General features: G+C 62.3%; 2 protein-coding genes across 3 annotated transcripts; one reads left to right on the top strand and one right to left on the bottom strand.

The window, feature by feature from the left end:
• The first annotated feature begins 10 nt into the window (after positions 1 to 10).
• ALG3 (ALG3 alpha-1,3- mannosyltransferase) lies at positions 11 to 3,209 on the top strand. Of its 2 annotated transcripts, none has more exons than XM_063407992.1 (9): positions 11 to 261; positions 688 to 787; positions 875 to 1,022; positions 1,196 to 1,356; positions 1,494 to 1,614; positions 1,879 to 2,084; positions 2,320 to 2,396; positions 2,583 to 2,727; positions 2,830 to 3,209. In XM_063407992.1, exons 1-9 carry the CDS (start codon positions 111 to 113, stop codon positions 3,017 to 3,019), a joined length of 1,299 nt encoding a protein of 432 aa, XP_063264062.1. In that variant the 5' UTR covers positions 11 to 110; the 3' UTR covers positions 3,020 to 3,209. The 2 variants fall into 2 exon arrangements, with proteins under 2 accessions (XP_063264062.1, XP_063264063.1); XM_063407993.1 differs by lacking the exon at positions 11 to 261 and adding an exon at positions 299 to 461.
• A 390-nt stretch (positions 3,210 to 3,599) lies between these two features.
• On the bottom strand, positions 3,600 to 12,182 carry VWA5B2 (von Willebrand factor A domain containing 5B2). The gene is made up of 21 exons (XM_063408155.1): positions 11,859 to 12,182; positions 11,315 to 11,476; positions 10,766 to 10,991; positions 10,506 to 10,660; positions 9,949 to 10,080; positions 9,726 to 9,850; positions 9,423 to 9,599; positions 9,226 to 9,336; positions 8,899 to 9,101; positions 8,494 to 8,608; positions 8,233 to 8,418; positions 7,988 to 8,147; positions 7,623 to 7,912; positions 6,298 to 6,523; positions 5,869 to 6,213; positions 5,662 to 5,799; positions 5,467 to 5,586; positions 5,146 to 5,223; positions 4,876 to 4,945; positions 4,545 to 4,653; positions 3,600 to 4,244 (listed from the first exon to the last, which is right to left on the bottom strand). Exons 1-21 carry the CDS (start codon positions 11,995 to 11,997, stop codon positions 3,636 to 3,638), a joined length of 3,876 nt encoding a protein of 1,291 aa, XP_063264225.1. The 5' UTR covers positions 11,998 to 12,182; the 3' UTR covers positions 3,600 to 3,635.
• Between the last annotated feature and the right edge of the window lie 2,103 nt (positions 12,183 to 14,285).

Here is a 14,285-nt window from a genome sequence, read left to right as displayed (position 1 = left end):
GCGAGCGGGGCGGGAGCGCCGCGCGCCACGTGCGCCCGCGCCCCCACGTGCGGCTTCCGGTCCGCGCGGGTGCGCCTCGCTAAGCGCTCCGGGCGGAAACGCGGAGCGGAATGGCGGCGGGGCGGGGGGCGGCGGCGCTGCGGCGGGCATGGCGGGAGCGGCGGGCGGCGCTGCTGGAGCCCCGCTACACCCCGCTGGTGGCCGCCTGCCTCTGCCTGGCCGAGGGCGGCGTCAACCTCTGGGTCATCCGCAGGGTCCCCTGTGAGTGCCGGGGCCCGGCCCGGCCCGGCGCTGCCTGGGGCTGCCCCCGGGGATGGCGGGGCCGGTGCAGGACAGCGCGGGGCGGTCCCGGGCAGGGACAGCTCGGCCCCGGGGCGGGAGGCGATGGCGGGGCTGGTCCCGGGGCAGCGCGGGGGGCGGGGATGCCGCGGACAGGGGGACGGACCTGCCCCGGCCCCTCGGTGACAGCATCCCCCGGGCAGGGGCAGGGGCGGGCGGGGGCGCCTGGATGGGGCCGGGGAGGGGCGCAGGGCTGGGCTGGGGGTGCTGGGTGTGGGCGGCAGGGGAAGAGGCTGTGCTGACAGCGGGGCAGGGAGGCACAGGGCCAGGCTGGCGGGTCGGGAGGCGGGTCAGCCCCCGCGGCCCTGCAGTGCCCCCCGAGCCCCGCCTGACCCCGCCGCCCCGCAGACACCGAGATCGACTGGAAGGCCTACATGCAGGAGGTGGAGGGCTTCGCCAACGGCACCCTGGACTACACCCAGCTGAAGGGTGACACCGGGCCACTGGTGTGAGTGACAGGGACACCCAGCTCCCCGTGACCAGCGGCTCCCGGAGGGGCCGCAGGGCCCGGCCCCTCACTCCCGTCTCCCCACAGCTACCCCGCCGGCTTCGTTTACATCTTCCTGGGGCTGTACCATGCCACGGGCCGCGGCTCCGACATCCGCCTGGCACAGTACCTCTTCGCCGGCCTCTACCTCCTCAACCTGCTCCTCGTCTTCCGCATCTACTGCCGGACCAACAAGGTACCCTGAGGCCAGGGCTCCTGCCGGCCGCCCCAGGACCTCCCCTGGGGAGGGCTCTGCTGAGCGCTCACCCCGGAGAAGTGGACACAGGGCCAGGGCTGGAGGAGCTCAGTGGCAGCAGGGAGTCCAGGACATGCTGCTGATGGCCCTTCTGTGTCTCTGTCCCCTGCAAGGTCCCGCCGTATGTTTTCTTCTTCATGTGCTGCGCCTCATACCGCATCCACTCCATCTTTGTCCTGCGGCTCTTTAATGACCCTGTGGCCATGGCCATCCTCTTCCTCGCCATCAACCTCTTCCTGGAGGAGCGCTGGTCCTGGGGCTGCCTCCTCTTCAGGTGAGGGGCTGGGAGCTGCTCCCCGTGGTGTGCTGGGTGTGTGAGCCAGCTCAGCCCCAGGAGGAGGCTGCGCTTGGCTCAGGGGCTGCCTGGGCTCCCGTGTGGGGTCCGCAGTGGTAATGCAGCTTCCTGCTCAGCCTGGCTGTGTCGGTGAAGATGAACATCCTGCTCTTCGCCCCTGGACTCCTCTTCCTCCTCCTGCAACGGTTTGGTCTCCTGGGCTGTATCCCCAAGCTCTGCATCTGTGCCCTTCTCCAGGTGGGTCCCTGTTTGTGCTGGCTGCAGCAGCAGGGAACAGTGGGCTGCCTTGGCAGGCTGCAAAGCCATGGGTGGAGACAGTGGTACCAGCATCTGTAGCCTCTCACAGCAAGCTGAGTGTTGATAAATTATCTAACTCACATGGCTTTCGTCTTTAGCTGACTGTCCCTGTCACCACATGTGGCACTGGGCTTCTCAGGAGGTAGCCAGGGTAACAGCGAGCTGGTGTGGGGCTCTGTGATGGTGCTGGTGTGTCCCTGGCAGGTGATTTTGGGCCTGCCCTTCCTGCTGGTTAACCCCGTTGGGTACCTGACCCGCTCCTTCGACCTGGGCCGCCAGTTCCAGTTCAAATGGACAGTGAACTGGCGCTTCCTCCCAGAAGAGGTTTTCCACAATCGAGTCTTCCATGCTGCTCTGCTCCTGGCTCACCTGGCAGGCCTGGGGCTCTTTGCACTGCACCGGTGGCACAGGTGAGACCTGGGGTTCCTCATGGGTGTTGATCCCTGCCAATCCCATGTGCAGGATACAGATCCATATCTCCCCTGCCCCTGCAGTGCTGCAGTCCTGGGATTGCAGGCATGAGTTGGAGGGCAGTTACTGTTCTGTTTTGGGGAATGTACAACCCAGGCATTGTGGTTGACAGGGGAATGTTGGGTTAGGAGAGACTTTCAGCAGCTGAGATCGATGTTTGTTCTTCCCCCTCAGTTCCAAAGAGAACATCCTGACTCTGTTGAAGGATCCTGCCAAAAGGAAACCCACATCCCCTCGCTTGACTGTCAACAATATCCTTTGGCAGGGTGGGCAGCAAGGAGAGAGGGAGAAGGCAGGGCAGGGAGAAACCTGGTTGGGTTCCAGGTCATGTTGTTGTACCAGCCTGCCCTGGGGAAAGGAGCTGTGCTGGACAGCTGGGGAGTGTTGTGGGATCACACCTCCATCCTCCTGTGTTTGCCCCCTTAATGCCAGTGCATGGATTGTCTTCATCCTCTTCTCCTCCAACTTCCTGGGTGTCTGCTGCAGCCGCTCCCTGCACTACCAGTTCTACGTCTGGTATTTCCACACACTGCCCTACTTACTCTGGTGCACCCCGACCACCAAGCTTGCCCACATGCCCAAGTACGTGCTGGCAGGGAGGGGGAGCACCCATCTGCTGGGCTCTGGCAGTGAGGATGGCTGCTGTGTCCCCACGCTGACCCCCAGCTTTCCCCCCCCGCACAGGGTGCTGCTGCTGGGCGTGATCGAGCTCTGCTGGAACACCTACCCCTCCACAGTCTGCAGCTCCCTCGCCCTGCACATCTGCCATGGACTCATCCTGCTCCAACTCTGGTACGGCACAGCCCCCACGCCAGTGTCACACACCCCTCCTCCGAGCAGGAAACCCACAGCCCTGTCCAAGAAAGCCCAGTGAGAGTGGGGATGGCTGGCTGGTGGGAATTGGCCTCTGGAACTGCCTGCTCTTTTCCCACTTGGCTCCCAGGCTGCCCACAGCAATCCCAAGAGAGCCATGAGCCCTGGAACTGTGCAAAGGGGTCAGGTGTGGGGACCCCAAAAGTCAGGACTTCCTGAATAAAGGGGGTTTTTTGTGCCCTTCCCCAAAATCCTTGTCCTGTGATGATGTCAGAACTGTTATCTGATGATGCCAGCTGTCCCTGGACTTGCCCCACCTGAGGGAACACAGAGCAGCTTCTAGAGCCATGGGCACTCTCGCTTCCAGCTGTGGGAAAGGGGTGCCCAGGGCTGGGCAGCAGCCTCTGGGGCAAGGTTAGAACAGAGGAATTGCAGAGCTGCTTTGCCTCAAGGTTTCATTTGCTTTGATTGAGCCCAGGAATCCCTCCAGTACAGCTTTTCCTATTCCCCTGCCTGCTCCCTCTCACCAGAGATGGCTGGGAAGGGGGTGACCCCCTCCTAGGATTCTGGTAAGTGCTGGCACGGCCTGAATGGAGCCAGCAGCTCTCTGCTCGTAACAGAGACACCAGTGCAGGTGGCTTGGAGCCAGGTGTCTTTATTGGCCCCTCGGGCGGCCGTCAGACGTTGTTGGGGTTGTAGCACAGCATGTTCAGCTTGATGTTCTCGTCCCAGTGACGCAGCAGCAGGAACAAGTGCCTGGCTGCCCCTTTGAGGCAGCCCACGTCCACCCCCTCGGGCAGGCGCTGTGCCTGCAGCCACGCGTCCGCCTTGGCTGCCACCAGCTCCCACTCCTCAAAGAACCCAGCGCAGCGATGCTCCAGCCACGCCAAGGCCACCGCCGTGGCCCAGCTGGCGCTCTCCAGATCCTCTGGCCCCACGTCCTGACAGCTCACACTGGCCTCAGAGGGGGCAGCCGAGTGGGGCCCGGTGTCGGACTCGGAGCCGTGCCCACTGTCCGCCTGTGCCCACACGGCTGCGCTGGGCACCTCGGAGCAAGTGCTCCGGGACGGGGGCGAGCTGGGCTGCGGGGCTGTGATGGGCTCCTCACCCTCCTCAGCCCTGGGTCCTGCCTCAGGTATGCTCCTGGCCCCTGGGGACATGGGGCTGAGGCTGGCACGGTGGGAGGCGTAGGGGGAGGCGCGGCGCAGGCGCTCCAGGGGGATCTGCACCACTTCAGAGAAGCTCTCGGTGAGCTGGAACGGCCCCCGGGCTTGCTGCAGCTGCACCTGCAAGGAGTGGGCACAGAGGAGTGGTGGGGGCAGGCAGGGGCGCAGACCCACCGCAGCACCAAACGCTGGGGGCTGCAGGAGTGTCCCTGGGGCACAGGGACAGTCTAATGCCCCCCCAAAAGCCAACCAAGATCCCCAGAGACATTTAAGGACGCAGCAGGGCTAAGCAGGCATCTACTGGGAGCATCTTCCACTGCTCGTGCTGCTGGGCATGACCTGGGTGGCTCAGGTGGCACCCCGGGGGTCAGTTCCCCCCGCTGGGGTGGGGACTGGGCACAGGGAGCAGCAGGTCCTTACCAGCGGGAGGTAGTTGTGGCTGGCGTGGTTGCTGGAGCGCTCGCTTTCCGGGCTGAGGCACTGCGGGCGCAGCACCAGGCTGGGACCCCTGCGCCTGCTCAGGCTGAACCTGGGGTCACAGGCAGGATAACAGGATTGGGAGGAATTCCTGAAAGGCAGCTGGACACCAAACTGCTGCAGGGAAGGGGCTTGAGACCCAAACCCCCCCACTTACACTGCAGGAACTGGCAGGGGACATGGGACCAACAGCCCCCAAGAAGTGTCACTGTCCCCCTCTCCCCACAATATGCCATTTTTTGGTCCCTTGCATCCCCCCATCCCACAGTGTCACCTGGAGCCTGCAATGCTCTCTGTGGATTTCTGGGAGCCCATGGAGGTGGTGGAGGGGCTGGATGGAGGCCCTGCAAGGGGGAAGAGTTAAGCACAGTGTGAACGTGATGCACCCAGAGGTGTGTCCCACTGCCCAATCCTTGGGAGGGCAGCTCAGCCCGTGTGCTCAGGGTACTGAGGGCACAGTGGATGCTCCAGCTGTGGCAGGGCATCAAGGGTACCCCATCTCCCACCCTTATCCAGCCCTTGGCCCCTTCCAGCCTGGACACACCGTTTGAGTAGTTCTGCTTTTCCCAGCCGAAGGTAGGGGAGGAGATGCTGACCAGAGACCTGGCAATCTCGTCTCGCTCTGCAAAAGAGCAAAGTCTTGTGGGGCCCTGGGCTCCAGGGACCCTCAAAGCTCACAGCTGCTTTCAAGGGCTGCTATGCTGTCCTCCCACTTCCCCCTCCCCAGTATGGGGCAGATGCCTCTGTCCGGATATCCACAGCACCCTAGGGAGGACCAGCCCCACACAGCCGCCAGCTGAGGGTCTCCAGAGACCCAGTGCAGATCCCTGGGGAGTTAAGCTGACATAAAGGCATAAGTCAGTACCTGCAGTGCCAGGGGCCTCATCCTGCGCCTCTACATCCTGCTGCTGCCCCTGACCCGCTGAGGAGCTCCGGTGGTGCCAGTTCCCTGCTGCAGCAGCTCGTGTCCGGCTGGCTGAGCCAGCTGCAAGGGATGATGCCACCTCAACCCTGCGTCCCCTTGATGCCTCCTCCCCATCCCACCAGGCCCTTGTCGTACCTACGCCCCACACCTCGGGGGCTACGGGCAGGGCTGCCTGCGTGGCACCATCCACGGGCACCAGGCGGGTGTAGAGGGAAGGCACGTTGCAGGCTTTGCTGGTTTGCACGGCTTTCAGGCGGAACCGGCGGGCAAAACCTGCCCGGAGCGACGCGGTTAGAGCGGGGGGAAGCCGGAGCTGCGCCGGGGAGCCGCACTGGCACCCACCCTGCTCCAGCTTGGCTTCCCGCTGCGCCACGCTCTCATTGTCTCGGACGACGGAGCGCGCTGCCAGGCGGTGCAGAGGCTTGTCCCAGGCTTTGGCCGCCCGCCGCGGCGGGTCCTCCCTGCCCGGCCCCTCCCGGGGCTGCAGCAGTGCCTCCAGCGAGGCTGTCACCTCCCAGGACACCGGCCTGCCGGCTCGCAGAGCGTGGATCACCACCTGGCAGCGCAGGGGCATGCTGCCATCACCCAGGCTGGGCTGCCCTGGCTCGGGCACTGGTGAGGCGCTGAAGAGGTAGGAGGGCTCCACCAGCATGTCCCAGTCCAGGTGGGTGGGCGAGAGGGGGTGATCTGGGACACGGCAAAGGATGGGCTCAGCAAGGCAAGGGTGCCTGGCCCCATCCCCACCGCCCTCCTCCCCAGAGCCAGCCATACTTGACTCCACTGCACTGGGCTGCATTTGCCGTGGCTGGGGTCCCAGCTCATCCAGCCGCCCCTCCAGGGACTGGTTCCTCTTCTGTGACACCTTTTCCAGGGCCTGGCAGAGCCGGTGGGCATCCAGCTCCCCGTGTGGCGTGGAAAAGCTGCGCCCGGCCAGGGCAGCACGTGCCAGCACCTTCTTCTGCCGCGCCAGCTCCTCTGCGCTCAGGGCCACCGGCACCTGCCGTGGGGACAAGGCTGTTGGCAAGCCCAGCACAGAGCCCAGATGGCACTGAGCTGCAGTGGGGCACCTGTGCCTCTCTGGCTGCTGGCTGGAGCCTTGGCTGTCGTCAGCCCCAGTGCTCTGTAGGCTGGCACCAGCTGCCTCGCAGGGATGCTGCTCTGGCACCACAGACATGGGAAGCACCCACACAGGAGTTTGCAAACATCCCTGGGGACTGACTCAGACTGATGCTGGAGCTGCCAGGGATTTGTGTGTGTGCAGAAGTGAGGTTAACTAGGATACTCAGGCTGGATGATGTTACAATGGGATGTGTTCCCCAGTGCAGAGTGATGTCCCTGCATTGAGATGCTTCTCCTAAAAGCCATGTCAGGGCAGTGGCACCCATGCCACCTCTCGCCCTGGCAGCAGGGAGCTGGGAGGATCATTTACTCTGCAGGGAAATCACTTACGCTTGACATTTCAGCAGGAAAGGTCACCAGCTGTGCTGCTGTGTGACAGGAGTGGGTTACCTAAGCCGTGCCATGGGGAAGGAGCATGTCCTGGAGCTGGGTGACAGCTGGTCTCACCAAGCCTTGGGGCCATCGTCACCAGGGCAGCTCCCCTTCCCCATCCCAGCAACCCAGCTGGGCTTTAAACCCAGGTATGAAGCAGCAGGGATGTGGCCCATTGCTGATGAAGTGTCTGGCAGGGTTGGCTGAGGGCTGAAGGAGCCAGGCTGAAGCCCAGCCAGACAGCCCTTCCTCTCTGCCTCAACAGATTTATTACGTGATGCCAGCCCAGCTATTCTCATTTGGTTTCTGCAGCTCTAAGGCGTCACTGAGCTGGCTCAGGGATCTGCTAGACACTCAGCTGACTGCTGGCCAGGGACACCAAGGGACCAGCTGCTTGATCCCCAGCTGTCCCACTTCAGTAGGGCAAAACCACCCAAGGAACATCCTCGTGGCATCCATTGTGATCCTTGCTTAAAATCCAGGCTACAACACTCTGCTTCCCAGCCCAGGGGGCAGATGCCTGGGCACAACAGGGCAGCAAGGCTCCAGCTAAGCCATGAACAACCCCCACACCATGAGCCCCTGCACCCCATTGGCATCCTTACCTTGGTGCCGGCTGGGGCAGAGGGCAGCGGGGCAGATTTGGTGGAGGACTCGCAGAGAGACAGGCTCTTCTGGCCCTGCTGGGAGGTGACATCAGCGCCAGGAGCCGAGGAGCCACCCTCGGGGGCCACATCTCGGGAGCCAGTGGACTCGCTGCTGGTGGAGCTGCGGGAGAGCAGCCCCTGGCTGCGGTCAGTGCTGACAGAACAGTGTGTCAGGACATACTGCTCCTGGATGTAGGAGGGCTGGTAAATCCGCTTCCAGATGTCTCCCCCAGACACAGGATCGATACCTGCCCGGTGAGCACACACCCTGTCAGCCCATGGCTCCCACACTGCCCCCTGCCCCAGCTCTGGACCCCACTCACTCCGCTCTGACACCTCTGTACTCCCAGCAAAAAGCTCCAGGGAGGCATCCCCAGTTCCTGGGTTGCTCTGGGGTGGCCGGTGGCTCTCCCTAGGACTGGGCATTTCCTGCTGGGAGAGAAAGGCTGAACCCCGGGAGCTCTGGTGAGCCCCTTCCTGGCCCTAGGAGAGAGAGGACACCACCATGAGCCCCCAGCCGGGGGAGCAGCCGGTGCTGCTGGGACCGTGCCATCCTCCCCAGCCGTACCAGCGGGCGCCTGTCCCCGAAGCGGGCAATGCTGTAGAGGACACAGTAGCTGATGAGGCGGTCGCCAGGGTAGAGGGCCGGGAGCTCGGTGGGCGAGAGCAGAGCCTCCATGCTGTCAGGGACGTACCAGTCGATGGTGATGTCGCTGATGGCTGGCTCGATCGCCTTCTTCAGGGACTTGATCAGCTGGGGTGGGAAGTGGAGGCAGGGTCAGACATGGCGGTGTCCCCAGTGCCCCCCGTGCCCCTGCCTGGGTGTTACCTTGGGCTGCAGCCTCTCGGCCGGACTCAGGAACTCGGCACGGCCCCGGCTCACTTTGGCCATGGCCTTCAGCAGCCGCCGGCACACCCGCGGGCCCATGCCAAAGGTGAAGCACCTGCAGGAGAGCCAGGGGATGGAAAGCCATGGCTGGGAGGGGGCTGGGAGCTGGGAAACCCAGTGGTGAGCCCTTTATCAGGGGTGTCTGACAGCCAGAGTGCTGCCTTGGCTCTGTGCTGGGCTGCGGCACCACAGGAAGAGCTGAGCCCATGGGCTGAGGGATGCAATGGGGGAAGGACACCCTTGGGGCACACGTGGGTAAGATTTGAGGCTGCACAAGGAGAAATCAGTGGGAACAGCACGGAGGATTTAGAGAACACCGAGCCTGCCGCAGTGCCCGTGCCGTACCTGACGGTGCTGGCCTGCCTGCGCACCAGGCGGAGGATCCTGCTTGCATTGCCTGCTGCCGCACCGGTGAAGAGGAAGAGCTGGCGAGGGTAGCCGTGGTGGAGGGGCTGTGCCAGCACCCAGCCCAGGGCTGCCAGCAGGTTGGTGCCACCGGGGTCTGCCCGCAGCCCACCGAGGTGCTCGCAGGCACGCCGCAGCGTCTCCTGTCAGCACAAAGAGCCGGCCTTGCAGCGATGCCCCGCTCAGCAGCCCCCACCTCGAGTCAAGGAGCTGGCAGGGGGACAAAGAGGGCTTAGTGGATACCCAGGGTTTGTCTGTGATACTCACGTTGCTGCAGAGGCGACTGGATGGGAAGAGCGGCTTGATGTCAGTGCCAAAGCTGGCGAGGTTGAGCAGTGTTCCTGGTGGGAGGCTCTTCAGGGCCACCAGCAAAGCCTCCTGAGGGGACAGCAGGGACCAGGGACAGTTGCTAAAGGCTGCCCAGGCTACCCAGGGAGCCCCCTGGACCCACGGCTGTGCCTCACCTTGACCTTGTCGAGGTCAGGGCCACTGATGGTGTCGCTGCGGTCAATGAGGAAGAGGATCTCTCGGGTGACGCTCTGCAGGTCCCCGGGGACGCCCTCCACAACCGGGCAGAAGTTCAGCATCAGCACAGGGTTGGGGAAGATGTCTTTGTGAAAACGCTTCTGCACAAAAGCCACCTGCGAGCCAGGCAGGTCAGAGGCTTTCTCATACCCTTCAGACCACACCAAGGTCTCCTCACCCACATCCCCCCACCTCCCCCTTTCCTCGTCCTGGCTGGGGCAGCAGCAGCTCTGCCCTGTCACCTGTCTCTCGCTACTGCTGTCATTCCTGGCAATCCGCAGGAAATCCCGGCGGCTCCGGATGTGCGCCTCGTACTCAGGGTATGTCATGGTGCCATCCTCAATCACCAGGTGGGGGCTGTGGGGCTCTGGGGGGCACAGGAGAGTTGCTGCAAGGGGCTGGGGGATGCTCTGGATGTTTCTTGGGTGATGCCTCAAACCCTCCAAGGGCACCATCTCCCCTCACCACAAGGGTAGAGGATGATCTCCAGGTCCCTGTCATAGCGGTGGGGCTCGGCTAGGGTGACACAGGTGGTGGTGGCAGAACTGGCCCAGGGGTCAGCGTCGGCTCTCAGGGCATGTGATGGGCTCTCCAGCCCTGCGGAGAAGGCAAGGCAGCAGGTAAGTCCCTCACAAACCTCAGCCCTCAGCCCTCCACCCACCAGGCCCCATGGCAGTGGCTTGTTCCTGACAGAGCTAATGTGATTGACTGGGCCAGCAGCAAGGAGCACATCCCCACCAAGCAACTTCCCCTCCTCACCATCCTCTCCCCAGTGCATCACATCACCCCTGGGAAGGATGCTGCTGACCTAGAGCTGCCAAAAGGTACAGGCTGGGTGACTTTGAGGGGTCCCAGCCCCAGGGATGGAATGGGAAAAGGGCTTCTTCACCTGGAGAAAATGCAAGAGGATGCCCAGGAACAGGCCCTCACATCCTCCTAGAAGGGAGGGACCAGGGAACATCGCCCACATTTTGAGGAGGTTTTACACAACCAACTGATAACACCCAAGACAAACCCCCTACCTGCCAGCAAGCAGGGGCCCTTCACCAGCAGCTCGAAGGTGAACTCGTAAGGAAAAGGGTTGTAGGGTCGTCCCCGAAAGACATCCACGCTCTCCACAGGCACCACAGTGGGTGACTGGCTCCGGGCACCTGGCCCCCCAAAACAGCTGGTGGGGCTGCAAGGGGAGAGGGGGTGATGGCTCCTGCCCCAACACCCTGCTCGCCCAACATTGGCATCACCCCCCTGGGATGGCAGAGACTGAGGAAGCCATGAAAATCACCATAGGGCCAACCTGTCGTCACACAAGCTTGCCGGCTCGCTCTCAGGGTCGGCGGGGACGTGGGGCGTGAGGATGGGGGGCAGGAGGAGGCGCAGGGCCCCGTCGGGCAGCGTGGGCAGCTCCTGCACAGTGCTCAGGGTCACAGCCAGGCTCTCCGAGGGGCACAGGGTGCCAGTGGCAATGATGAAGGTGGAGCGCTCCACGTCCTCATCCAAGACAAGGTGGCCTGGGCAGGAGAGAGATGAGGGATTGGGCAAGGTCAGTGAGGCTGTGGGGTCGTGGAGGAGGTCATTAGTGGCCCAAATTGCTCCCAAAGGTGACAACAGAGCACAGGTGTCACAAAGGCTGTGTGAATGATGGCAGAGCTCTAGAAGAGGTGGAAGGGGGGGAAAGGAGACATTGAGATCTCCAGCCCCAGTGACCCACCAGGCACTGGGGGGGGCTGGAAGGGGCTCTCAGCCCCTCATATTCCCCCACACTTCCCCCCTGCCCGTTCTGAGCCTCCTGGCCAGGAACACCCAGCAGCACCACCCGTGGCACGGCCCTTACCAGTGGCGCAGCGGCGCAGCCGGCCGGGGCTGGGGCCGCACTGGAGGCAGCAGTCCTGCACCCGGTGCCGGTTCTGCACCTGGAACGTCACCCGCCGGCTGCCCACTGCTGCCTCAAAGCCAGCCACCACCTCCGACTCCTCCAGCGGGTAGATGAAGATGCCTGCAGGCAGAGGAGAGCCCCGAGGCAGATCCCGGCACGGCCATTGGCACGAACAGCCCATGGGAGCCCCGCTGAGCCTGTCACACTCACAGCACGCCAGTGAGGTACAGGAGCAGCCCAGAGCCTCCCTAACCCAGAGGGAGGATGAAATCCTCCTCTTCCTTTGTGATGGGAATCTGCTTGCTCAGTCTCACTCTCCTCCTGCTCACAATGTGTGGCAGTGGCCCCAGCTCTGCTGGCCTTCATCTTTACTCCCCAAACAGAGCAAGGTTTGGGGGCCGGGACACAGGGGGGCTGGAGACAGGATGCTCTCCAGCACAGGGGCTTTAAAGGGGCTGTGCAGCCAGCCTGGGTCCCTGCTGGACCTGCAGCCCTCCCTTACCTTCCACAGGCTCCTTGTGGGGGTTGGTGTACATGAGGTGAGCAGTGATGCTCAGGGAGTACCCGTTGGCACAAGCCTTCACCCTGGAGCTCTTCAGGGGCAGAGCCTCCCAGGACAGGAGGGCGTAGAGGCCTGGCATGGTCCCTCAGCGGGCAGCTGTGAGCAGAGGGAAGGCAGGCACTGGATGCTCAGGGTCAGGGGCTGCTGGAAGGGGCTTCTGCCCACAAGCCTGCAAGAGGGAGCAGGTCTCCAGCCCTCCCACATCCCAGGCTGCTTTTCAGCATCCACAGAACACATGTACCTGGACCCAGGTCTCTCATTGGATCCCAGCCCACCTGCAAACCAGGTCTGGAGCCATAGGAGCCCACAGAAAGGGCAACAAAACTCCTGTGGGCAGTGGTTACATGGAAGCCGCAAACCCTGGCAGACAAGCAGGGAGTCCTTGACTGAATGGATAATGGCCAACCACACTCAGCCCATCTCTCAGCCACCCCAGAGCAGCTCCAGAGCCTCTCCAGGCCATCTCCTGCACTGGCTGAAGAGGAGCATCTGCTGCTCCCATCTCCATTCGTACACAGAGGTTACCAGGGTAATTTGTTTAAGAAAACAGAAAGCCAACCAGAAGGGTGAGAAGCCCACAGTGTAACTAGGACAAAGCAGCAAGCAGTGTTTGCTGGGGGTTTAATAATTAACAACAAGGTCAGTGCTGCACGGAAGAACAGCACAGGGAGGAATGCACTGCAGGGTGGAGCCCGTCAAGTGGATGATCATCACCTTCTTTACCCTGAAATGGATGTGTCTGGGGTCCCACCTTTTGGCAGGAAGAGAGGTGGCTGGGGATGCCTTCCAGCCATGGCACCAACCTGCTGCACACCTCTCTTCCCCTTGGGAAAAACACAAAGGAGCAGCATCACAAATAATTGTCTGGAGTCAAGGCATCTCTCCAACATCAGTCCACCTGTGCCATCAAATATTGTGTAAAATACTCCTGTCAGCCTCAGCCCTGGCTGTTTGGATCTGTGCACAGTGTGCAGAGGTCTGCTCCAGACATGGCTCTGCACCTCTGCTCTGCCCCAAGCACCTGTGAGCCAGCAGCAGCAAGGCCCCTGCCCCACGCCATGTGCTGGTGCTCCAGCACACAATGTGCCTGGGGCAAGGACAAAGCCAGGTACAAGTGAGCCATCTGAAGCCCCCACTCCAGCGGCCTTCATCCTGGGAAGAGCTCATAAGAGCTTTGGTAATGGGAGGCTCGGGGTGCCCTCGACATGTGCTCACAGAGTGCCTCTCACAGAGCATCCTTGACAGAGGAGCAGGGCTACATCTTTGGAGGCAGCATCGGGACAAAACTCTCAGCTGGCACAAAGCAGGGAGCCTTGGAGAAGCGCAGAAGTGCATTAGCAACGTGGCTGCATCCCAGGAAAATCACTCCATTACACCAGAGGAGAGCCATTTACATGCTCAGCTAGCATTGCAGGGTTATGCTGGCAGATCCTGGCCACCCAACCACACCCCACCACCACCAACCCCCCACCCTCTGTGCAGGATGCTGCACGCACTGCTGCGCCCCCCAGATTGTGCTCCCAGCACACGAGGTGGCACAGGGTCCCTGCACAGCCTGCTGCTCCTCCACACTTGCAGTCCCACAGTTAGGAATATCAACAGCTGCTTCCTGCCCTGACCACAGCACCCAGACAGGATCTGGAGACCAGGATGCCTCCGACCCAGCCACACCGAGCCATTAAAGATGTATTTCTTCCCAAAGCTGTTTAATTTGTCCCCAGGGCACCCAGTTTCATGCTCAGCAACGTGCCCGCTATTTGCCGTGCCGCCTGTCGGCCGGGTCACTGCCAGCTTGTTTACCAGGGACTTACTGGAGGAGCTGTCCCGGCTGCTTTTATCACTTCTCTTTACATTTACCCTCACAGAGTAAACAGGCCCCATCTGGTCCTGCCATGCTTTGTGCTGGCTGCTCTAAGCCCCGTGGTAATGAATAAAACCAGACCTGATGGTCCTCACCCCAGCCTCTTCATCCTCTTTCCCTGGGGCAGCAACTTGTCCCCAGATGCCAGCGTGGCATCACCAACAGGTCCCCAGCCCTCTCCTCATCCCCAGCGTGATTTCCAGAACCTTTACAGCTCTCTCTTCCTCTCCTCCACCTACTGCCTGCAGGAGCTGATTTAACCAGCAACAACCCCAATATAAAAGGGCTACAGCAGGCTGGGGGTAGCTCTCTGTGCTGGCAGCTAAAAACTGTCTGTGAAGGCGAGAAGGAGCTGACTCTTCCCTAGGTCAGAATAAATCAATGTTTCTCTTCTCGCCTGTGGGCAGGCTGAGTTCTCCAGCAAGGCTGCTGCAGGGAGGAAGGTGCCTGAGCCCAGTGGACCCTCCTTTGCTGCCTGGGGAGTTGTCAGAGTTTCACCTGCTGCA

The sequence above is a fragment of the Prinia subflava genome, chromosome 11 (assembly GCF_021018805.1).
Source record: "Prinia subflava isolate CZ2003 ecotype Zambia chromosome 11, Cam_Psub_1.2, whole genome shotgun sequence".
In the NCBI taxonomy this organism is placed as follows: Eukaryota; Metazoa; Chordata; class Aves; order Passeriformes; family Cisticolidae; genus Prinia; species Prinia subflava.
The sequence above is the reverse complement of the archived record's forward strand: the minus strand, read 5'-3'. Positions and strand labels throughout refer to the sequence as shown.

Coding starts and splice junctions, on each gene's coding strand:
- ALG3 (XM_063407992.1), top strand. CDS start 111: ATGGCGGCGGGGCGGGGGGCGGCGGCGCTGCGGCGGGCATGGCGGGAG. Junction 262..687: donor GGTCATCCGCAGGGTCCCCT/GTGAGTGCCGGG, acceptor GCCGCCCCGCAG/ACACCGAGATCGACTGGAAG. Junction 2,397..2,582: donor CCCTCGCTTGACTGTCAACA/ATATCCTTTGGC, acceptor ATGCCAGTGCAT/GGATTGTCTTCATCCTCTTC.
- VWA5B2 (XM_063408155.1), bottom strand. CDS start 11,997: ATGCCAGGCCTCTACGCCCTCCTGTCCTGGGAGGCTCTGCCCCTGAAG. Junction 11,477..11,858: donor CCACAAGGAGCCTGTGGAAG/GTAAGGGAGGGC, acceptor CTCTGCCTGCAG/GCATCTTCATCTACCCGCTG. Junction 10,081..10,505: donor GGGCCCCTGCTTGCTGGCAG/GTAGGGGGTTTG, acceptor CCTTCTCCGCAG/GGCTGGAGAGCCCATCACAT.